This window comes from Melanostigma gelatinosum, assembly GCF_949748355.1.
Source record: "Melanostigma gelatinosum genome assembly, chromosome: 16".
NCBI lineage: Eukaryota > Metazoa > Chordata > Actinopteri > Perciformes > Zoarcidae > Melanostigma > Melanostigma gelatinosum.
The window spans coordinates 5,087,928-5,113,881 of record NC_136649.1 but is presented as its reverse complement, the minus strand read 5'-3'; the positions used below and the strand labels follow the sequence as shown (position 1 = coordinate 5,113,881).

Here is a 25,954-nt window from a genome sequence, read left to right as displayed (position 1 = left end):
ACTGTTGGCAGATTTAACCCCGTTGTGAGGCCAGATGTCTCTCTTTGTTTTGACCAACTTCCCACCAATCACGCTGACCCAGGACCTTTGCTGACCTCACCAGAAAACAACTCAGCACCATCTAGTGGACTGAAAAATGAATAGTTTAAACAGTTTATAAAATAAAAGATCGATACTTGGCGTCCATGTATCGATACAATATCGGCACGCAAAATATCGCGATACTATGCTGTATCGATTTTTTCCCCCACCCCTACTAACCAGCTAGCTCAAGCCGGTCCTGTCTTGCAATTCCACTTGTACCTCGAGAGGCGATCGTGAGTCACTGTAGCATCCAGTCTGGACTCAGTCCAGCAACTAGCATTCAGCCAGCGCAGAATCAAGCCACAGGGGGCCACAGGGGGCCACAGGGGGCTGGTGGAGCGCTTGGTCTAACCTGTGTAACGGCTGGAACAGAAAGTTTGCTGATCCAGTTGGGAGTCTGGGAAATTCCCCCCGGGATCAGACCCCCGGTGCTGGGGTTTGTTTTGGCTGAATTTGTGTCACTACAGCTTTATAAACTGAAGGTCTGTCTCAAAGGCCACATCCTTCCCTTTGTGTAGCACAACAAGCAGTGAACTAGAGTGGACTTTGAAGATGTTGTGCACAATGCTGGTCCACCTGCCAGTCCTTTGACATAGTGATCCGCCCAAGATCTCTGGCTAGAAATCAAGGCAACAGAGGATGATAATCTGTGAGAGGGGAGCAATTGTTCACATAATATGAAGATATTTCAAGGTGTCCACTGTGTCCTGTCGGGCGTCTATATGTCACTAACCTACAAAGAGGAGAAACAAACTTTCCATTCTGGTGGCTTCACGCTGTGACAAAGGACTAGAAGAGTTTCTAGGAAACCACAGATAACAAGTGAATAATAATCAGACCCAATCTAAGGCCATAGACTGACAGTTTTGAGTGATCATTCTATCATCTAATATCATCATTATCATCCTTATTCAGTTTGCGACTGCTGGCTGCTGTTCAATGTCAAAGTGGGATTTAATAATTCATTCAGCGTGTTCCCAGTAATGCAGACGCAACACGGCTCAGTACGATGTCCGAGTAACTCTGCATCACAGTGCAGCCTGTGCAGTCATGAGGTCCTGGTTCTTTACTCCAGTACTTCCATGTTATGCTACTTTATACAACTACTAATTAGTACGTAAAGTGCTTTGGTACTTTAAGAACATTGTTACAATAATTGTTAACCTTGATTTTAAACTCCTCAAAATTCCATTCAAATTGATATTAAACTGTTGAAAGCAACGGTTTGCAGTTTTGAAGCTGTAAGCAGCAAACGTTGGTGGGATTGTCACATCTAACTACTTTATAACATGTTGATGTTAATAGTTAAAGTACTTTTACTTTAATATTTGAAATGCATGAATTCTACTTGTAACAGAGCATTAATATACCGTGGTTTTGCTATTTTTGCGTAGATAAAAGATCCGTGTACTTCCATCACTGACTATTGCAAATCTAGTTACAGTGGTTTGTGTAAGCTACTTTTGATCAATGTAGGGATCTCGTTTGAGTGCTGCTGCCAAATTTTAAGATTTAATTCAGCGTGCTACGGGAGGAGCACTTCTCTTGGTCATCCTTTACTTTTGAATTCTGTTTTATGTGAGCTCAGCAGACTCTAACATGGTCTGGTAAACAAGTCGGATAACTTTTCTTACAGAAGCCTGAAATGAAGCTTCAGACGATACACTCACTGTGAAAAACATGCCTGTTTCTACATACAGGCATGTTAAAACAGCACCTGTTTGGTATGACATTGTTACACGTCTTTGCCTCCCAAACATTTGTTATGTTAAGTCAGTTATCTATATTTCCTCGGTAACGCACACTTGAGATGTTTAAGTGAGGGTTGCTGTGCTTCGGCATCGAGCTCGGAGGAAATTGAATCAGCCGTATTAATCAAATTTCAGGAGCTTTCGAGGTTGACAGAGAGGGATATTATTTCAGTCTAGCAGTCGAGCATTTCATTGCTCAACATGGTGTAATGAAGTTTAAAAACATCACAGAATGTAGCTGTGCAATTTTCAAATTGACGTGTTTGAGCTGCTCCGGGAACTCGGCCACTTGGCAGACATGTGAGACAGATTTAGTCCGCATACATCTTGCAGAAAATGGGACAGGAAAAAACTCCCGAAAAACAACAACTGGAAAACGAAGAAGAGTTATCACCTAATACATTGAACTAATATTATCAGAGCTGGATTCATCGATTAACTGTTTGATCGTGTAGTCTTTGAAATGGCAAAAGTGACAATAAGTAGTCCATGAAAACTAAACTTTGGCTTATAAATTGATAAAACACATTCCACAACATAATCAACAGTTCTCACACATAAAAGTACCAATAAAACAGAACAGCACCGTCATTCCTGAACGCGGCTGTGCCAACTTACCCATGGTGCAGTTGGTGGTGAAGTGGGGCTCGATGGTGGCCATGTCATCCAGCGGAATCCGCTGATCGTAGCTGGCTGAGACCCTGAAGGGCGATCCTCCGCGAGTCCCCAGGGTGAGGTGGACCACCGCCCAGCTGCCAAGGAGAGAAAGCAGGAGGAGGATCAGTGCGAGGAGCAGACACCACGGCTGACAGAAACAGCTGCATGCGCTGTGGGGGTCGGGGGTTAGGGTGGCCTGGGCCGTCCGGGCCTGCAACGCCTGAGCGCCCAAAGCCTCAGAGGAGGGACTGTCCAGGGCTTCGGCGGAAGCCATCATGGGGGCTTCCACATTCCCTTCCATTTGGGGAAGTTCACCTTCTTCCGTTGTCTGTTGCATGCCCCCCACCCTTTGAGCCCACCCCAGACTCCCTGGGTCTAGCGGAGGTGGTGCCTCACTTGAGAGCTTTTGGCTGGTGCGGAGTGGGGCTGCAGTTCGAAGCCACTACTGCAGCAGGTGTGCGGTTCGCGAGACACACTCGGGTCAAGTTATTGTGTGTTCGTGAGCCGCAGTCCTGCACTGAATGCTGTCCTCCCTCAACCAGCGGCTGGCTTCATGTAGGTTAGCTGTCCCTAATTTCATTATGCAAATTGTGCTGTTTTCTCTCTCTCCTCCCCCACTCTCTCTCTCTCTCTCCTCCCCCAGTCTCTTGCCCATCCCTTCATTTTTACACAGACTCCACATTAAGCAAACAAATGACTTCCCTAATGACATTTCTGAATGCCGTACACATGAGGCAACAATGATTAAAGTACACAAAGAGACACTCAATAACATACTGTGTGCTTGAATGCAAGTGCCACCGCAGTAGCTCGTGCATTGTTGCACATTGTAACAGAACTTTGTTTGGCCATTTGAGATCTGCCATCCATGCTATCATGCTGTTGCACCACTGTTTTCATCAATAACGTGCAGTTTAAACAGACATGTCACATCAACATCTCAGGTGATGTTTTATAGTACATCACAACACTATAATAAATACTAATAAAAAATAGCCAAACATATTGAGCCGATACTGTACAGGAAAATAACAAAAAAAACCAGAATGAGTTGAAAAAAATGTGTAAAAGAATTAGCTCAGAGAAATACTAGCACTCTGATGGCCAGCAGGGGACGATGACTCTGGTTGCAAAAATAATATTTATGAGAAAATGACTCTACTTCTCACGGGATTTTATTACCGCAGTAAACATTGTGAACATGAGTTTATGGTCTCTATCTCTAGCTTAAAGTCTTCTTCAATACATGATGTCAATTGAGTGAATCGTGTCGCTACCACTGCGTATTTGCATTCCAAATCCCGAGATGCAAACATTTTATAATCTCGTAGAAGATAAATACTGTTATTAAGAGCACCAAATTGGAACAATGTCACTAATTTGTAAAGGTTTTCACCACCACAGACAGGTGATGCCATTCATCTCACAGATCTCAGCAGGTCTCTGCTTTTCGAGTACGACAAGTCCGCTGCGAACTGTCTGCGCCGCCTATTTATTCTGTGCTTTGTTTGGGTAGAATTGTGTGAGTAAGAGTACAGCAAACATAAATTCGCACATGCACACACACATACAAGGACCCACTACACAAACGGGCTCTGAGCTTTTTCTGATTTCCCCAACGTCTGTGCTCGAGCTTTGCATTACTACCTCTGGCAGCTACCCTTCTCATGTGTTTGCTCTTTGTTTAATGTTGTGTTGGCTTTCCTCTCTTCGCCCCTCCTTTCACTGCTCTCACCCAGACTCTGCTCGGAGTGGAGGGAGGTGTTGACCAGATGGGAAGTGATGTTAAAGCACCAGGGTGCACGGAGTGGGAGCTGCTCCCCTGCCATATCCCATAATAGAAAGGAAATGAAGCCCCAGATAAGGGCTGCCACTGTCTCTTTGATAACCTTGAAATGATTTGCTGAGCCACATGCATATGGTTCTCCTCAGTTCACCGTGGTTTCAGCTGAGGGGCCCACATTTAGAAAAGGCCTCACTGCTGAATGAGCACTGAGCGTGGTGATGATGGAATTGTGTATTGCACAGGAATGCTTGGCTCCTTGTGCATATGCGATGCAAGCAAATACACTGCAACGCAATTTATTCTTTACGGTCCCATAATGGAGAAAGTTCGATTATGAAGCAGGTCTAGGTGCTATATAAATACTGTGAAAGTATAAAAGCTCAATCCACATACGGCCCCGTATTCACAAACTGTGCCTTTAAAAGAACGTTGTGATGTCACAGCCTTTCATTCACCAGGTCGTGACACACCCAGATTCCCCGACTGCGGTGACGCTGATGCGGAAGACCGGAAATGACGACCGATACGGGCCGATTGGGCCTTTTTTTTCCGGAAAGGGGGTCTTAAAGAGACAGGTGCTAAAACGGAGTGTTTCAGACAGAGGTGCATTCAGACGGACCGTTTTAGAAAAATAATGTGTTTTTTTATTTACATTAAAGCATGTAAACATGTTTTAGTGGAAACCCTAAATACAAATATGAACCTGAAAATGAACACGATACGTACCCTTTAAAGCTAGATAAATATAAGAAAGGGCTCCATATCTAAATATGAAACCTCAGGGCTCGGGCAAAGACTTTAAACAAAGTGTAAGCAAAGGAAGTCGAGCTTGGCATTGAATACGCTTAATGTTGTGATAATGAAATGGACAGAGGGGTATGGCATCCAATCTAAAATGATCAGCGTAAAGCTGAGGTCTCTCTTTCTCTCTCTATCTACCGTCAAACTGAACACAAGTCTCCTGGACCACTGAATTATTCTCATGTCTCATCACGCTATGTCTGCGCTGGCGCTCACAGGACTGATTAACTGAGCAGCGGCTCAGAGCAGAGCTGCCAGAGCACATCACTCAAACATTTAAACCTAATTAGTGGTATACCATGCAAGGCACAAGGCTCCTTACTATAAATAAATAAAATGAAAATGAATGATAAAGACTCTTCATGCGGGAGTTAGATATTCATCACTAATCCGAATGCGGATGCTAATAATTCTCGTTGTGTCCTAACGGGCTGTTGGTTATTTAAAATCACCTGACCTTTGTTCTGACTGCTGTTTGGTGAAATGATCTCTCATGATTGGAATGTTTTTTTGGTTTTTTTCCCCCTCACAAAAACAAAACAGCTCAAGCCAACTAATCTTTGCTGCCAACTGACGATCCACTTTTCATAATGCTATTCATATGCTCCCTTACTGCTCTGCTCTGGCTAATGTAGCACTTTTAATTTTCATTTGGTGTGTGTGTGTGTGTGTGTTAGTGAGGATGTAGGATGCTTGTATCCTAACCACATTAGGGCTTATTTGTCTTGTGGGATCTGGTTTGCATTAGCTTTGAGTCTCATCCATCAGGACAAACAATGCATGAAGAAGTGTGTTGTGTATTATCTTTTTCTAAAAAATCCTTTTCCCTAACAGTGTGAGGCCTGTGTGGACACATGGTCAGAGTGAAGCTCGTACCAGACAGGCAGACTAGTGTTAACATTACCTTATGGGTGTGTTTATGCGTGTTCTGTCCTCAAAAAAGACAATTTCATCATTTTGATTGCTTGCGAGCTTTCTATTCCTCACATTCTCAGGATGGCATTAAGAATTGAGTCAGGAATACGGTTTTGTTTGGGGTTAAGGGAGGAACAGAATGTATTTAAGGTCCTCATAAGTGTAGATCTAAAATTACATCATCCCTTTTGAATCCATCGGAGTTCAAATCAATTAAATTTCAGATTTCCCGTGGGACTCACCCTGAATGAATCCCAGTGCTCCGCAACAGCCATAAGTGACACCACAGAGGTATCCAAACAAGAATGTGACTTTCTGTCAGCAATTAGTGAAAATCAAAACACATTTTCAAAATGCCAAAAGTTTATTAGTTTGAGATGTGGCTGCGGGAATGTGCCAAAAATGATTACAAAACATAAAATAGACACATCGGGGTCACATAGATGAAGGAATGGGTCATGTCAAAAATCTACAACGTCTCCTTGTTCCATCCAAATGGCACTCCACCAAACAGCACCATGGAGACAGAACACTCTGCCTATAATGTGTATGGCACAGTACACAGTGTATGGTGAGCCATTAACCTCACATCTTCAGCTGCATGGAATGGAGGTTTTCAATCTGAGAAGTCCAAGTAACCTGTTGAACGTATCTGCAGTAAAACTGAAGGAAGGGGGGAGGATAGAAATGGAAACTGCTTTACATGGTAATGACATTTTTTACCCCCAAGAGCCATTGCCATGGGTTTTGATCATGCCGACTGTTTTTCAATCCAAGTGTGTTTTTTTCATTGGTAAGATGAAATTCATTAAAAGTGATGCTGCATTCGACTCGGCCTCCATAGAGGCGGCAGGGGTTAAGGACTTGGGATGTGGGGGGGGGGGGAGATTTGCTGCTGGATCGGGATCTCTACTTGAGCCGCATTGATTTTGACTGTCAAACGGCATAATGCACAACAAACGTAAGCCAATATGTCAAGAGAAGTGCAGATTGCATTCAACAGCCTGACGTGGCCCGGCTGACTGAGTGCCACTTCCTCAAACCAAACAGCACACGTTTGAATGGTCTGTTGAAGGCAAAGTCCGTTCCACCAGAATTCAGCTGGACCGATAGGGTAGATGAGGTAAACTGGGTTGACTTGCTCTGGGGACAAGTCTTTAGCAGAATTCAGTGTTTGTTCAGCTAAAGTGGATTAAATAAGCATTGAAGATCCCCCCCCCCACACTGGCCCAAATTGATTTTAAAAAACCAACAAAATAAACGCTACAGAAAAAACCAACATACATTCTCAAGAAAACCACAGTTTGGTGCCATCACACTTATGCCTCAAAGGCAATGAACAACAAAGCAATTTCATAACGGCACTTTGTGAGCACTATCAACGGGGGGGGGGGGGGGGGGGGAGTGGTTTAGTCGACAGTAATCGTGAGGCTTTTACATGATTTTGAGGACTAGAACTCTCGAGCGCTACCCATTGTATATTCATACGAGCCGCACCTTAACACAGCTATCTGGCATTTATGCGCTAAGCTAATTATTCTGTGACTCAAAAACGCCAGAAGCAAATTAAAGAAGATGAAAGCAACCCCCGACCAAGTAAACAAACCCAGATGAAAGAAAAAAAGTCAACCAGGGATTCATGTCAGTGTGTCAATTTCACAGACCCTCCAAACATACACACAAAAAGCCAAGATCGGCTGGGTAATCGCCAGTGGTTAGAAATTTGCCTCTTCCAGTAATTAAGACATGTAATTGCAGTAGACGGCTGTTTGAACATATCTCCACAGAGGCACATATATTTTTGTGCCTACACGGAACAAGTTACAGACACCAGGTATCAAAGTGAGCTGTTATAAAACCTGCTACGAAATGGAAACATTGAAGGTTAACTTTCACGGAGGAGTGGAATGAGCAGTGCCCTGCTCAACAACATGCAGCGCTTGGTACAGAGGAGGTTCAAAAACCTCGACCACGATATGCAAGCAAGCAGGAAGGCAGCAGGAACACACTAACCCCAGCCTCCGCAGCACCATGATTCACAAACTGTCTGATGGTTTCTTGACACAAGAGAGATCACAGCCGAACGTGTGGAACCTCTCTCCAGAATTATTGGCAACCAAACCCACACTGAAAAAAAAGACTTTTTGGCCCTGTAATTATTACCTCGATTATTTTTGTAAATTTTACAAGAAATTATCATTCCAGTGCTTTTACTTTAAAATATCACCTTTTATTTAATGTGTTACTTGGTGTTTGTTTGCAATTATGTATCTTCATTTTTACAAGTACATTGTAATCATTCACACTAAGTAATATCTACTAAACTACTGTATTGAATGCACTACCTGACACAACAAAGTAAATTGTACTTGGGTAATACAAGTGAAACCTGGCAACATATAGCGCGTACTCAGGGAGTGACGTCAGAGGACAGTTAGCGCTTTTTTCTTCAGCGAAACAACGGAACAGCAGAAACAAGGACGGCAACGTTTCACCGGAGGAGAGGAACTTCATGCACGGGAGCCATTGGGGAGGTTATATGTTTAATTAATGCTCTACGTTGCTGTTGAGCCTTCGGTCAAGTCTGTGTTTGAGTTGTGAACACTGAAGACTAGCGAACTGGTCAGTTTAGCGTGCTAGCTAGTTAGGCTATCATGCTAGCTAACGTGGGACAGCATTACAGACATGGCTCACGGCCCTACATTTTGTGGCTGTTTTTGGTGGTTTTGGTCGCGACTTTACAGGGTTCTCCCTTGAAAAGTTGTTGGCCTGGGGACACGGTGCTCGACCAGCTGCGGTCCGTCGACGAGGGGGAATTGGAATTACTTCGGTTTTGTGAAGCCCACTTCTGCCACACAGGTGTGCTGAGTCACACACACAGCGCACTTTCTCTCGGACATCCTCAAGTCCAGCCGAGGTCGAATGAGGGAAATGTGACAAGACAGGGAATCATAGCTGAGCAGTAACAAGCTCTGGTCATGTGCTAAAATATATCCCATACGTGGTGGAATTAGTGACTTTAGAGCGAGTCTAATACACTTAACATTATTTTGTCACTATCATATTCTGACATATTTTTACAGTCACTTATATTTCTGTCATCAGTTTTAAACTTGTCTCTTATGTCTCTATCCAATGCGGTGTCCTTGATGATGAAGGCTGTGGACATGAAACAAGGTTCCAGTACTGTGTTGAGTTAGTGCCACATATCAACATGACCAGGCCCGCTGTGTAGCTCAGTATTAACGATATGGTGACTTGTTTATGTGGGGATAAAACATGCTATCGATATGAAGATTTAAGCCAAATTCAGATTTAATGTTGTGTTCATCTTTTAACATAATTTCTCTCTATATTTCACAGAATATTAAAGGACGTTCACTCTCAGCAAGTTGACATCAACAGTTGACGCAAGGTAAAATCAACTAAGTTAGTACTGTTATTGTTTAACTTGACATAGATTTGAAGTCGTAGTTTGTGTTGCTGCTCAATAGTACATTATTCTGGCAGGACTACTGCATTAATTGTTTTAGCAAGTGACCTCATCTTGATCATGTTGTTTTTTTATTGTCTTTTGTTTCAGCTCAATGAGGAGTTCAGAAGAATAACCACAGTTCATCTGGAGCGAACCTTTTTGTCGAAATTGGACAATTGCACCACCAACTTTCTGGAGATACTTGGGACAAAGGGCGGAGTTGCAGGAACCAAAGACCCATGCTGGATTCACCCAGCCTGCAAAGTTTAGATATCATATATTAATATGATATAAAATTATGTTAGGCTCATATACACTGAGAATATATACATAATGATGCATTTGAACACATTCAATATTTTTGTTAGTTTCCCCCACTGTTGTCCTTTTTTGAGAACGCATCAGACTCGAAGACGTAAAAATGAACATTAGTAAATTTGAATTTCAAAGATGTCATTGAAGAGGACTATGCTCAACATGTCATGAAGATCCTTGTCATCCATGGAAATGCAACACAGAAAGGCTTCACTCCTGACAATGTCATCGAGGGAAAAGAGGTTCTTGATGACTGTCAAAGTGTGGCAAAGGCTTGCCTTCTGCTCATGGGCTTCATCTGTGTATCTAAGTGTTGTCAAGCAATACCCATCGTTTCTAATTAAAAGTGTTTGTTAAATGACTAAGCGTTTGTGTCCTTCAATTTGTTATTGGCAGCACTGATTTAGAAATGTTTTGTCTGGCAATGCCAACCAGATTATATATGTTGGTGTTGGTGTGTGTCGGTCAGCAGTGACCTCTTTCACAGTTCACAAGTAAAGCTGCTGCAGTTTAAAAGAAGATGTTTCATGTTTTGTAGAAGCCTTATGTTAAGACAATTTTATTAAATAACAGTAGCCCAGTTTAGAAAATGCAACAGTCATATTTGAATAGTTGTGTAGAGAAGTTGTAGATAAAAGATAGATTGTGTAAATATTACTTAATATTTCTCAACAGAAAAAGTAAAGAAAAGCTAGTTAAATATACATGAAACACCTAATTGATTTTTACTGGGGTTTTGTAATTAGATCCAAAGGTAGCCTGAGTAAAGATTACTATAAAAGGCTCAGTACATTCTATGTCTAAGGGAGAAATTTGCAAGTAAAAGTTACTTGCATATTTTGGATAAAAAACAATTCTTACTAGTAAGTAAACTTAACTTGAGAATATCTGAGTAAAAATTACTCACAATTTCTGCGTGCAAATTGTTACCTATCTTTTTTCAAGTAAATGTTACTTCTTTTTTTCAGTGCAGGGACCAGAGGAAGCGGAGCAACTTACCTAACTGTTAGAAAAATTCACTCGAGACTGGTGTAAAAAATCATTCATCATTGGACATTTATTCTTTGCAAAGAAGGAGACAGGGTTGATTCACATACAGAATGTACATCAAGACCGCTCGAAGATCTGTCTCCGAGTCTCTGGTATTTATACTCAGTAAACAACATGCAGTGGGCTGGCACAGGGTAACACACACACATTTCATTTTGTTTAATCAGGTGGCAACAGATAGTGTAGAGTGATGCAATCGTCACTACTAGACAGTTTGAGGAGGAGAAAACAATCTGTAAGGCACATTTGAAACCTGTTTGGTCAATTTCTGGTGTCATGCGGAACAGAATTGTTCCCAGCGTGTAATGTTCATTTGGTTGTATTTTGTATATATTGATTGTCAATTTTATCTTCTCAATTTCCCACCATAATATTGGACAAATTATTATTAAAGCAAAGCAAAAGCAAAACACCGTTCCCCTTATCCCACATAGCCCTGGCTGTCTAAATTGATCAATTTCTGCGATGTTAGTTGTACCACTGAGCCCTTTTGTTTCTTACAGACACCACTAACCCCTCTGAGCGTGTTAGTATCTTCACTGGTCAGACAAATGGCCCCAGAGGCTTTCAAATCCAAATCTGGCGGAGGTCTTTGTCAAGAGTCCTGGACTCTCCCGTGCACGGTTTCACGTTCAAAGCTGAAGAGAAGTGGAGGTCTTGAGATCCGGCTACGAAGGACCATTATGTTAGAAAAATTCACTCGAGACTGGTGTAAAAAATCATTCATTTATTCTTTGCAAAGAAGGAGACAGGGTTGATTCACATACAGAATCAAGACCGCTCGAAGATCTGTCTCAGATTCTCTGGTATTTATACTCAGTAAACAACATGCAGTGGGCTGGCACAAGGTAACACACACACATTTCACGTTTCACACAGGCGTCTACGTATCTGGACACTTTAACTATTCGTTCTAGTACAAAGGGCACTTTCTATCGCAAATGAGCCCTGCGTAAGTAATGACGCTTTCTACACGTTTGTTATCATTCTTATTCAGGACAAACAGCTGACGTGTTCTTTCGGCAATCAACTGCTTCTTAATAGATGAAACATTTGCTGAAGGCCTAGTGTCAGTGAAAGTTCGCACAAGGACACAGGCCTTAAACACTACAGAGGAGATGAGCTTCTGTTAAATGTATAACATTTTTTAATCATTTAAACGCATACTAATTAGTCATTTCGATTTTTCCCAACACTAACAAATAAAGGCGAGCTTAGTCCGGCCGGTTATCAAAGTCATCCTACTGGAACTGGACAGTTTCTCAGTGGTTGCACAATAATGTGGAATATACAAATAGGGTAAATAAAGAGGCAAATAATGACAGAAAAATTGAAAACCAGCGGATGAAGCATAATCAAATCTGTGATATCAACAATTCAAAAAAATATTTACATGAAAATATCAAGTTTTACATTAATCTGCATTTGTTCAAAATACAGAAAATCTGGCTTTTTTTGTCGTGAACTGAATCATATGTTGCAAAACGTCGCCTCAATTCATTGAAGTACATCAAACAGGACATTTGTATCAGTGTATGTGCAGCCAGCCCATAACTTGTATTTTATATCAATATGAATATGAATATTTGTATTTATATAGATGCCTGTTAAGTCACTATCCATCGTCTAAGGAGGTAACACAATGGTGAATGAGCCTATGAAAGTATTGCAATAAATATATATTTGCAGTATTACGAACTGGGAGTTTGTGGCAACATTCCAGCAAAAACCGCTGCGGTTTTCTCCGTACACAGAAAAAAATGGAACTGTGCACACAATTCTGAATACTTGTATCATGTATCAACAAAATGAGCCCAGACTAAGCACACTTCAATTGTTTTCACTCCGTGGAAGGCATTGAAAGAACTCAGCACCAACCCCAATTTGTCATGTTGCTATTGACTGAAATACGACTTCCACAGTAAAGAAAGAACAATACAAATCGTTTCATATTTCCATCTGAGAACCCTCACACACAGCATCCTAACTATGTGATGCATACCAACTGGGTTGAAATATCCTCTCAGGATGGTCATTAGATTGGAATGCTGAACTTCAACCTGAGCTTGAAATTCAAACTGAATTAAATTCTGCTCCACATTAATAGAGGTCAAGCTGAGATTGTATTGGCTGGCCATAAGGGCTTAGATCAGACGCTATGAAATACTTCATTATAGAAATTAAGAAATGAACAGTGAAAGCTATGCTGAAACTTATGGATATAGATGACCTTGATGTCTCAGTATTAGATGTACATGACGGCAATGCATCAAAAGAACGACAGGTCTACGATAAAACGAAATGTTTCCATTCAGTGAGCTCGGACGTCCAGCTGGAGGTTTTTCTAATAGATTTTGCCAATGTCTTGAGTGAGTGGTGTATCAGATCTGATGTTCATTGCTTGAGCAAGTCCTGTAATGAGATGAGGTATTTGGCTTCTCCTGCTGAACATTCCATCAGCAATAAACTGTCTAAGTGGAGGATATAATGGGTAAGGGTGGCGAGAAATGGCAATAGCCATGATGAAAATGATGAATTTTGCTTCATTATTGTCTTAAATTGTTGTCTTTACGTCATTATTATTGTAGAAATGATAGCATGGGACAGAACACACTTTTCGACATTGTAAGGGGAAGCGTAGGGATTGGTATAATTTGCAGACCACAAGCTGAGAGCGGACCTTGAGTCGATTGCCACCCACAGCTGACCACCTAGCCAGACATGGTGGACCAAATGCCACAGAAAGCGGAGTCGAGGAGGAGATCCGAGATTGAAGCCTAGCTAACCGAGCTGGGACCGAAGGCTACCCCACCAACCAGTCTGCTCCTGACTGATGTCCAGGCTAACCCAACAATGGGAGGTTGAGGACTGTTGTGCCCCCATTTTTACAGAGAATTGGCTCCGACGTGGCATCCAGGTTCAAGCTGCACTTGACTGGCGGACCACAGGACAGAGCGTAGGACCCCGGTGGGACGAGAGGAGGCGGACTTTGTTTACAGCAATGATGCTAGGTGCTCGTCAACGATGCCTGACGTTGAACTTTCAATGTTAAGATGTCGGCCATATTGCCCAGAGAATTGTTTAGTTGCTGCTGTTTACATTCTTCCTGAAAGGAATGCACTTCTCCCTTTGTTATGTGGTTTGTCATGATTTTCTTTTGTTAGCAAATGAGCTTCAACTGCATTCTGTTGTGAAAGCCAGTGTCGCATAATGACAATGAATTATCCTGGAACCCTTGAAGGAAGAGGAAGCACTGACAAAACTTTGGAATCAAAACAGCTCTAAATTAATTGAGCCCAGTAAAACAAATGGCGGCATCAGTGATAAGAGGTTTCAGTGAAGAAGAAGAGTCAAAAAAAGCTAATGGAACCAGATCGTGCATCTCACTGTTGTTCACTGCTGAATGGCAGGTTGCTTCAGCTGCCTGCCCATCTGGACCCTTGACATCACCCGCCAGGTTTTGCCGGCTCCATTAACGACTACAAAATGATCCGGGGATTATAATAAAAAGGCAGCATTTAATTGTGCCACTGAGAGAGAACAACCTCAAGATTCAGGGGCAGCTTGGCCATCTGGAGGAGTGGGAGGTTTTAATGTTGGCCCAAGGGTACGTGGGCCGGGAACACTGATTTTAAGAAAATAAACAAATGTTACATTCTGTTTGATTCTGCATTAAACTGGTCAGCTGGCTTCTTACAAGTTTGTTGATGAGTGTATTTTTGTAATGTAGCTATAAATTGATCAGATCTTATGAATACATCCCTCTCTCACTAACTTCAGTACATTTTTGAGTTCACACACGCTGAGCTCTGTCATGACTGGCCAGACTGGTGCCAATATCAAGAGCTTTGTCTTTTTATTTGTCAACCAACTCACCATGGGGAACGACCTGTCAGCATTATTCTCAGAGGTCTCTGTAGCAAGCCATCAAGGCAGAGCGCCTTGTCTCCCATAAAAAAGGGATCGAAACAATGTCATTCACCATTCAAGATAAGCCCCCTTTTTTCAGTTTGTGTAAGGTGGGAGGCCTCTGGTGAGACAGCCCATTCATGTTATCAGAGTACAGGGGTTACAAGATAACTAACCTAAAGTTCTCTCAAACGGTCATCTCAGCGTTATACAATGGGGCTATACTGACTTCTCTATTGCTCGATAAGCTTATCTGAGCAACTAGCAGCCAACTCAAGGTGGTTAAATTTTTCCCAAAGAGCCAATACTCGGGACATTAGCCAGGGAAGGTGCACTGACACTCAATTAAAACAATATATAACAAAGGAATGTAGCTGTGTGCTAGCATATGGTGACTAAATAGTTTTGGTTTAGTTCTATTGATGTGATATGCTAAGCCCAAAACTAGATAATAAATAGAGACTGAAGTGACATTAAATTTGAATTAGAAGTAATAACAAGTGGTGATGCACCATGCGGTCCAACCCCTCATAGCCCTAATAGCCTGAAAAATGTCCCATTGGACTGAAGCCCATTTGTCCGACAGCCCTTTATCCCAAAAACTTACACCCATTGTTCCAAAGGCCCATTACTCTTAAAATACACACTCCCTGCACCATACAGAATCACATGGCTGATTTTTAGGAAACAATGGGAGTTTGTTTTAGGGATGACGGGCTACTGGACAAATGGGCTTCCGGTCCAATTCCGGCAATTATTTTTCCCAAGGGGCCACATGAGAAACAGGGACTGTTGTGGCGGGCCGGACCAATAGACTGAACTCAATCCTGCTCAATACTATTCCACCTCTTTAATAAAAGCAGTATGTTGTATGGTTTTTATAAGCTGCGAGTGGTAAGAGTAAATGTTATGATCAGTGGTGGAATGTAACTAAGTATATTTGCTTAAGTACTGTACTTATGTACAAATTCAAGGTACTTTACTTGAGTATTTGTATCCTACAGGATCCTTGAGGACATTCTCTCGAACTGGACCTCGTTGAGTTTTGATTGAACACCCCTGGTTTAACGCATAGGGCCACTGTCCAAGCTGCCATATTTGTGAGTAAGAATGTGTTGAGAAACAGTAAAGTCCTTCGTTCTTTCACTGTCTCCTCTTCTGTTAATCATGCCGTGACCCCTCAGGTTTAACTGGCGCCCCGTTGTTGGGAACCATTGACGTAGCTTACAGTGGAAATGAAAGACTATCTGCAGAAATCACTAAATAACTAAATGTATCATGTGGCTGAATTTGCAGAAGTTACAAATTTCTTCATTGCTGTCAAATAAAAACAAATGAGACAGGATGGGCCTCTGACTTCTGTATCATCAGGTGCCCCCTCCAGTATGTCCAGTATGTGATGATATTCTTTATTAAATGTGTTTAGAACCATGCTTTAGCATTTAAAGAAGATGTAAGAAGAGTGGGGTTTAGAGTAGACTAAAGGCTTCCAGCTACACCGTGATAACTGCACTGCACTTCATGTTCTCTTTATAATGAGGCTCAAATTATTCTGCTTTTTTCACTTAACTTCAAATGCATTACTGTGTATTAAAAGAGAATATGTGAGCAGCAATGTTCCCTCTAATTTTTCATGTGTCTGGGCATACACACAAGCTCCCTGAGCACACTGAGGACCACTGTGAGCAACATCAGATGTGCACGCTGTGGCCACACACCAGTATCACACCTGTTCAAAACCTTGGATCATAGCAAGTTACATGGCTTATTAAAATAATCAAATTACAGCAGCAATTTTCACTAGTTTACTTTTAATATAAGTGATTTGACAAACTTTAAAGGAAAAAGACAAAAATCTTGTTCATGAGATGTGTAGTATGTTTTATGTGAGAGTCCTGCTTGGCCATGGGAAGAGTCCTGCTTTGGCCTGTGTGAGGTCCTGTTGTGGCCTGTGTGAGGGTCCTGTTCTGGAAGAAATTATACATATACACCTTTCAGACATAACATTTTGTTCACATTAAAACATTCACATTTTGCACAATGACGTGTGCTGTAGCTTGTGATACAGTGTAAATTCCTGTAACTCTGTCTGTAAAATATGTAATTACTCAGTTTTTTATTATCATTTCTACTACCCATAAATGATCTAGTAGTAACATAATTTAATGATTAATATCCATAAGTAAAAAATCTTAATAAATGTCACTAGAATATGCACAAATCTGACTTAAATTTTACCTTATTTTTCACGTCTGTCCTTCTCACTTCTCCAATGGTTGTACACTTTGTCCAGGTTGATGGCTTCGTCTGCTTCTTGCTTTGACTTTATGTCGCTGCCCGTTCGTTTCGCCATGATAAGACGCATTTGCGTCTCGTAACTCCGCCGCACTGTTGTTAGCTAGCTAACCTGCACGGCGCGAATGGGCAGGGCAATAGTGTCAATGCTATGATTGGCTGCGTAGCGTAAGTGAACCGAATCGTATCATTGGCTGGACACCTGTCACTCACTGAGTTACGTTGCAAAATAGTACAGAAAACAAAATTATTATTATTATTATTATTATTGGTTTAATTGATTAGATAAGATTAGGACTAATATTAGATATTAATTAATACGTTTATGTTGAATTTTATTTTATGCGCTGCATAGATTTTCTTGTGCGCTGAGAATGTGCGAGCAGTGCGCGATTGCTCAAGCGCGCAGCTTAGAGGGAACATTGGTGAGCAGTATTTACTTGAAGACCTTAGGCCTGGGGTTATGTAAATTTCCCCCATGTTTGAATAGGAAGCACAGGGGAATTGGTGTTTGGCTGAGTGCTTGAAAAGCAGACATCATGATGAATGTTATAGGATTTGCACTAGCAAGGACTTTAAGCAGTAGTGCATCATAGTGTTAAAAAGTAGGCTATGTTTCTGTCATGTAACATATTCCAGTCTGAGTTGACTTTGTCTCAATGTGCTTTAAAGAGGCTATGACCTTAGCTTGATGTGCTTTGTTTTAGCTTTTGTGACATGGCATGGGGTAAAATAGTTCTTTCATTTAAATTGTTGATATTCATTGAGCTTCGAATATTTACATGATGTGAAATCATGGTTTTTGACTTATTATTATTTCAAACAAAAAGAAAGTTTATTTTAATAAACTGTTCACAGAAGAAAAGTGTTTCTCTGTAAAATAAAGTTTGAATAGTAGTTCAACCCTCTGCTGGGTATAAATGACCCGTATTCACTGTCAAGATTATTTGATGAATTGAGGAAACTTTCTTTGTATTATCTTTTCAACAACATGATGTCATTACCGGGGTTTTTAAGAAATAATTATTTGATGATGAATCGTTATGCCCAGCCAGGGTGAAAGTCAACAGTATATATTTTTTAATTCTAAACAAAGACAAAACATAATATAACTGGTGTTAAATGTATTGTATTGACTGCAATTTTGACTATATATGAAACAATTACTATTTTTAAAATAATAATTGAAATTGTATTCATTTATGACTTCAGTCCCTCTTATGGTGGTTTGAATACTATATGTATTTTTTTGCCTACAATACTGATGAAAAAAAAACTTGTTCACTTATTCCTTGTTCAGCTCATCACAGACAATCATAATTATCTATGCACATGGGTCTGTTGCACGGGGACTTTTTGAACATGTCTTAAACTATACTGAATAAAACTCTGCTGCAGCACAGCCCTGGTCAATGAACCGCAGAAGACTTTAGCTCTTCCAACCAACCAACCCACCAACCAACCAACCAACCCACCAAGCAATTAACCAACCAACCAATCCACTAAGCAATTAACAAACCAACCAATTAACACACCAACCAATTAACAAACCAACCAATTAACCAACAAATTAACCAACCAACCAATCCACCAAGCAATTAACAAACCAACCAATTAACACACCAAGCAATTAACAAACCAACCAACCCACCAAGCAATTAACAAACCAACTAATTAACAAACCAACCAACCCACCAAGCAATTAACAAACCAACCAATTAACAAACCAACCAATCCACCAAGCAATTAACAAACCAACCAATTAACAAACCAAGCAAAAACAAATGATTAAACAGTTTGAGTAATTTTCTGAGAAAACATCATAATGGTGTGATTCCAGCTGGTTAAATGTGAATATTTTCTTGTGTCTTTACTTCTCTATGACAGTAAACTAAATATCATTGAGTGGAAGACAAAACAAGACTTCTGAGGACCTCATCTTGGGTTCTGGAACACTACTCGACATTCTTCAAAATGTTCTGACATTTGACAACGACAGATAAACAAAATCATTCAGTCTGGACACTTTTGACCAATGTTATGCATCTGAATGTTAAAGAAGGAGAAACTTTGGTATTAGGTTGCAAAGTGATGGTATGACAGCGTGCAGTATGTATGACATGGATGTATCATAAAAGCTGGCATGCAGTATTAATTCAACATTTAGGATCTGTATTCCTAAATGGGTCATTTAGCTGTTTTAAAGCTGCTATACAGAAGAACATGTTATGAGGGTAACTAGAACTTATTATACGAGTCGTGCAACAGTACATATTTTCTGGTTTTTAATTAACTAAAAAGGCAAATGGAATGCATTAAAAATGGAATGAAAAAAGCTTTAAAAACAAAACTGAAGCAAGGCCCATACCAAAGAAAGAGACAGAAAGGGAGTACGGCATGTTGAGTTCTCAGAGACAGCTTGAGTGAACATGGGGAGTATGAAGGTCACTCAAGCTGCAATCACACACAAATACAAGATGTAAATGCTTCTTGCTCCTGTGAGTGTGACTTTATGTTTTATGCGCTAAAACATAAAAAGTTTAGATTTTCCATTGGATAATGACTGAACGGTTCCACATCTTTTTATGCATGTCATGAAAAATACAATTAATCACAGTGAGTAAAGGCCGACTCCCAGAACTCAACTATTTTGCAGTTATTAATCGATAATTGATATTTAGAGCTCACATTTTGTGCTGCACGAATAAAAGTAATTTGTGGAATGACACATTTTGCCCCTGACCATTCAAGCTTGCCATGGCAGGGAGTGCCTTTTTGTAATGCAGACAGCGCAGTCCAATTTAAGTGTCCAAAAATATCCTTGCTTCACTGACTACACAGATTACATTTTAGCAAAGATGCTATTGGTCTATTGGTTGATGTGAATACACATACACTGCACCAAATTCCTTTTAATGAAATGTTTGTCCAAAAAATCTCATCCATTACAAGGTTTACACGCACATTAAATTGTGTTTCTTTGAGACATGCCCACGCTGAATACTCTGCATCTATTTGAAAGACAACGTGCCGTGCAGGGATGTTATGTCCGGAGCAAAGAGCCCATCCATGTCCAGAGCCTGGACATGGATGGGCTCTGCCTTGAAATATGTTGGCCGATTGTGCGTTTGGTTGCTCCGTGTTGCTGTCAAGGATGTGGTTAACGTTACTAGTGAGTTGATTTGCCCGGGCTTCACTTTGTGTGTACTGTAACGCTGGCCTGCAGGATTTGTCTCGACATATTATGAAACGGGATTTAGGAGTGAAGATGAGGACTTCATCCTCATCGGCAACACGAACCCTTATAACTTATCTGTTTAGTTAACAGATCATCGCTGCTGAGAGCCAGCAAACAGCAATAACTTTGACTTGGAACTCAGCTGGTATGTTACTTGGTAAGTGATGTCAGTAAAGTAACTAAATTTCACTCATTTTTTTGTAGTTTAAGTTGACCCATATGTTAAAATTGAATCTCACATCAACACTTTGAGGACAGCCTTCCTTGTCACTTTTGTCCTTTTGGACACAACCAGCTGCTATTAGTAGAGACTGCAAACAATAGCCAGGTAAGATGGCGGAATGGCCATGAGATATTACATAATGTCGCATCTACTGTTTTATATCTAGGGCTGATCTAATGGTCCCACCGCACTTCAGGATGCCTACTATTACTAAAATGTATTTTCCGTGTGGCCTAGCCAATAACACTCACAAGGTCTTCAATAAGACACAGCACTTCATCATTCTTCTGCCATTCCAACTGCCTTGTAGAACGACGGGGGCCAATCTTTTGGTTGATTAAATCTGAAAGCAGGAGAACCAGTGTATTTGCTCCAATTACAGCCTCTAATTCCAGGGATGCGCTGCATATAACCAAAACAGGGCCCAATTACGCTCACCTCATGTGGATACCATGATTACATTTTGCTCAAATAGGGGCTGCTTGCCTGCACACACAACTGCAGTCGTCTCCCTCTGGTCAAGCAATTAGAGCCTGAAGTATCTTAGATAGACATGTGGCTGGGATGAAAAATTGCCAGAGCAGCCCACTTACATGGAACTGATTTCATGTTATTACTGTGCAGACAGGACATTCTGTGTCTAAGCTCTGACCTTGTTGCTCCCTGCAGCGTAGAGTACAGCTCAGCACGGTGGACACAGAGTGCCACTCTGTCACAGAATGACATTATCAGACTCTCCCCAAGGGGAAACTCAGAATCAGAGCCTGGAGGAATGACACAGACTTGGAAAGGTGGTGGGAAATGTTTTCTCTCTGTCTCTTACTATACCAAAAACAATTGACATATTCTGAACATCATTTTTTTCAGTTTCGTAAATGACGAATGATTATGGTTTCTCCCAGGGTAGGAAATTCACATTTTTTGGAGGGCAATTTTTGCCCCCACTGACTGAAATCCAGGGGCATTTTCAAAAAGATCTGGGGCATTTTATGAAACTTGTGAAATAACATTTAACCTTTGTTCAAAATAATACATATACTTATTAAGGCTTACAATATATGATTGTCATCAAATGGCAATAATAAGACGATTAGGCAGTAGTCTACAGATTCAAAGTGTTTCCTTAGATTTACTTAACAAAAAACAAACAAATCAGACAATCACATTCAATTGTATTCATATTTCTTTGTGGTTATTTATTGTTATTATTAAATGTTTTAAACAACTATTAACAATTATTAAGTCAACGATGCCTTGATTACATATATCAGTCATTGTATGGAATTATTGAGAAAAAATATTTTTGTAGCACCTCAAATATTGTGATATGACCCATTTTTGTGCTGAACTTATGCATTTGTCATTGTGTGGAATTTTTGAGAAAAACATTTTTATAGCACCTTACATTTTTTTAAATGTGCCATTTGAAGGTCCAAATTCAGTTCAGAGTTTTTACACTTTACGCACAATTTAGGTGTATTTTCCCTTTAACTCACGAGATGCAGGTAGCATGTTTTATACTTAATGTGAATATAATTAATTTAATCTAATTTCCATTTTGCAATATGTATACTTTGTTGGCATCTTATTCTGAAAACCGATGTTCGTCTTAAGAAACCGGATGTTGTCTCACGTTAATCTTTCTGTTAACTTTCAAAGTCCTTCGCTCGCTCCCGATCTGCGCGTTTAAATGCGTTTACCGTGAATGTCAGGATATAGGTGCACTAACATGTAAGTGTCTGCTGAGTTGACCACAGTCTCGCAGTCACAGGTCTGATTAAGAAGCGCTCCATTTTTTTCAGGGGCATTTTTTGCCCCTCTCCTAGTGATATCAGGGCCAAAATGACAGTTCTTAGGGTCAGTTTTGCCCAGTTTTGTGTATTTCCGACGCTGGTTTCTCCTCACTAAAAATGCTACAAAAAAAATTCTTTGGGCTGCAAACTCAGTGCAATCATCATTATAGCTGCTAATAATTAGGCTATAGAGTCTTGCAGCAGTACGGGCTGCATAACTAAAAGTAACAAGAGAGTGAGTCACATGACTCACATAGTCAAGTGCGTTGTCAACCACGAGTAAGTGGTTTTGTTCCCGGAAACCTGTGAAGACGGAAATTTATTTTGCGTGTATTGAGCGCATGTTGACGCGCCGACACTGACGGGTGAAAATCTGACGTCAGCACGGTAGTCAGAGCACCATAGTATGAAGCTTACTGCCACTGACTGAGCTGTGTTGTTTGACGCATTAGTGGGAGAATGTGTTGGAGCATTGCATTCAACCTCTTAAACTAATTGCCTTAATTTGCTAAAACGGTAGCTCAGTCTACCTCCAGACACCTGCTCATATTGGATTATTTCTATTTACGTGTACCATACAGAATGCTGCCTCTAGCAAAAAGTAAGGGAACTAGGTGAGGTCTTGGTAGTAAATTGGCATGCGTCCTGTTTCTGCCAACAGTCAACAATGTCTTAACCACAATGACAATGTTTCAGTAGCTAAGCTGTACCTGTTTTTCTCAGAATAATCCAATATCAACAATCTGCTTGGTCATTCTCTCGCTGCATTTCTGTGTGTGGGGACACAGACCAAATAATGCTTGAATTTAACTTCATCAAAATAACAACGAAACAAAATAATCATTCAAACATATATGCCTTATTCTTATCTTTTATTCAGCTACACAGTTATTTGTAACTGCACATATGATTACCCCGTGCATCTTTATCTTTCAAATTAAAAGCGTTGGTGCACATCACTGCACACAGTAAATGTGTTGACGGGGCTCCAGAAATGTGAATTCATAAATATTAAAAAAAGAAAAAGAAAAGGGCCATCATCTGCTGCGCTGCATATGCTTCATATTTTGGGTGCCACATGTCTGCACTTCCACAAAATCTGCTTTCAACTTGAGTGAAGCTGCAAGAGTAAAATTGGAAGTTTAGCAAGCAGTTCCATTCATGTCACTGCAGCAGTATCAAGTGTAAATGTAAAAATGATGCTGAGTAACTAAAGAAAACCATGGAGGGTTACAATTACATAAATTGTATTTCAGATTTTTGAAACAAGTCCTAACAGGTCATTGCAGCTGTTGTTCATTGCATGTACATTTCTTTAATGCCTTGCTTTACCAGCAATTCTGCGGTGCACTGTAAACAAATGCATTTGGTAATGACATCGGAATGAAACGAACTGTGCAGAATTAATAGACTGGGGATCGGTTATTATTTCATTACCCTCCTACGGAAGGTTCTGTGTGGTAAAACTAATTTAATTACCGACTTCAGCGGGGTTGCTCAGTCCCAGAGACATGTTTTGGTGTGTGCCAAGCGGAGTCCCACAGTAACACTCTTTAGTCTCGTTGTCATCCCAGAGGAGAGGGGGTGAAAAAGGGATTTGATTTTCAACAGTAAGTAAAATAGTTCTGATTCTACCAATCCTTGAAGCAATTAAGTAACATGTAAAGTTTGCAACATGCACATTAAAAGTTATTGGTAATAACGGTATTCCCAGTTGAGAGACTGAGACAGGAAACAATGTGGTTAATACCTCCGAATGTTCTGAAGAGAGCTGGAAAAGAGCAGCTGCAAAGCCCTGGATTCGCTTTTGCGTGTCTGACGCAATCCCACCTGTGAATAGCTATCGTGAGCGCCGCCTCCGCTGTGTTCCATCAAATCAGCCCTCGTGTCTGAACCCTCTGCTATTCAAACAGAATGGAACCTGTCAGGATCCAGGATCCCTGTCTGACCTGTTCGGTGTTACCTCTGTTTCCCCTGATCTCCTCTCCTCATGTGTTCTGTCATTCCCCTGTTTGTTATTGTGTGCCATGTGCTCTCTGTTTGTCCTCTGCCTCCAGACGCCTCCCATGGCCACACCCTTGAGTGTGCACAGCTGAGGACACTCCAGCTGATCACCTCCTGCTGCCTGACACACCAGACTCAGGGCCCACTAATGAGTCTCCTGTCACTATATAAGCTCTGGTCCTGGAGTCTGGGGTTGTCAGGTCGTACCGTCTTTCACCCGCGTCAACCCCGTGGTGTCCTCTGCCCTCCTTGTGTGTACGGATTACGCGCCGCCGCTCTGCCCTCCTTGTGTGACACGGACTACTCTCGCCGTCAAGCTGCCAGCCCTCCGGTGTCGAGCCACGGGCCTCACACCGTCGCTCTGGTGTCGGACCACGGGCTCCACACCTTCACACATTCGAAATAAAACCTGTTCATAGTAACTTCTGTCTCCTGTGGTTTTGCGTTTGGGTCCTACCTGTGAACTCCCACATAACAGAACGACCTGACCATAATGGACCCAGCAACCACAGGAGCAGCTACACTGTACGGCCCTAACAGCCTGCTGGAGGAGGTGAGAAGTGTCACTGCTGAAATTTCTCGGATTGGCTGTTTCGTGCAGGAACTAGCCCGGACAGTCAGGTCTCCACCAGTTCCAGCACCTGCACTATTCCCTCCAGTCCTTGCTCCGCCGGTCTGGGAATCCCCTGTGCCGGCTCCAATTCCCTATGACGGAACACTGGGGAAGTGCCAGGGCTTCCTGTTGCTTTGCCGACGAGTGTTTGACCGTCGGCCTCAGACGTTTGCCTCGGACGGGTCCAAGGTCGCCTACGTGGTTGGATTACTGCGGGGAAGGGCTTTGGACTGGGCTGCGAGAACATTAAGTTTTGATCGGCCTAATACTGTGGGTTATGTGGACTCTGATGAGTTTTTGACCCTCTGGGGGACTCGGATTATATGGCCAAGCACCTTCTCAGCCGGAGAGGGAGCCAAGCAAGTGTAGCGGAACACTCGGTGGCCCGGCCGACTCCGGCTCCCCGTATTCGGACGGCATTGCAGCCAGCTCCTGTTCCTGCCACCTCTTCGCCGCAGCCAGCTCCGGTTCCTACCGCCTCTGCGGCACAGCTTTCCCCAGTCCCGGCCGCCGCCGTCTCCGTACCGCAGCGACCTCCAGTCCCGGCCGCTGCCGTCGCAGTGCAGCAGCGACCTCCAGTCCCGGCCGCCGCCGTCTCCGTACCGCGGCGACCTCCAGTCCCGGCCGCCTCCGTACCGCGGCGACCTCCAGTCCCGGCCGCTGCCATCCCAGAGCAGCAGCGACCTCCAGTCCCGGCCGCCGTCTCCGTACCGCGGCGACCTCCCGTCCCGGCCGCTGCCGTCCCAGAGCAGCAGCGACCTCCAGTTCCCGCAGCTGCCGTCCCAGAGCAGCAGCGACCTCCAGTCCCGGCCGCTGCCGTCCCAGAGCAGCAGCGACCTCCAGTCCCGGCCGCTGCCGTCCCAGAGCAGCAGCGACCTCCAGTTCCCGCCGCTGCCGTCCCGGAGCAGCAGCGACCTCCAGTTCCCGCCGCTGCCGTCCCGGAGCAGCAGCGACCTCCAGGACCCGCCGCTGCCGTCCCGGAGCAGCAGCGACCTCCAGGTCCCGCCGCTGCCGTCCCGGAGCAGCAGCGACCTCCAGTCCCGGC

The 25,954-nt window shown here is 42.3% G+C and overlaps 1 protein-coding gene across 1 annotated transcript in view; it reads right to left on the bottom strand.

Annotated features, from left to right (window-relative positions):
* The window catches only part of alk (ALK receptor tyrosine kinase), a gene marked incomplete at both ends in the record, with an annotated part of 336,641 nt that overhangs the window by 68,121 nt on the left and 242,566 nt on the right, over nucleotides 1–25,954 (bottom strand). The window contains one exon of the mRNA XM_079287138.1: nucleotides 2,454–2,587. Coding sequence (XP_079143264.1) covers nucleotides 2,454–2,587 — 134 coding nt within the window. The remainder of the gene's footprint in view (nucleotides 1–2,453; nucleotides 2,588–25,954) is intronic.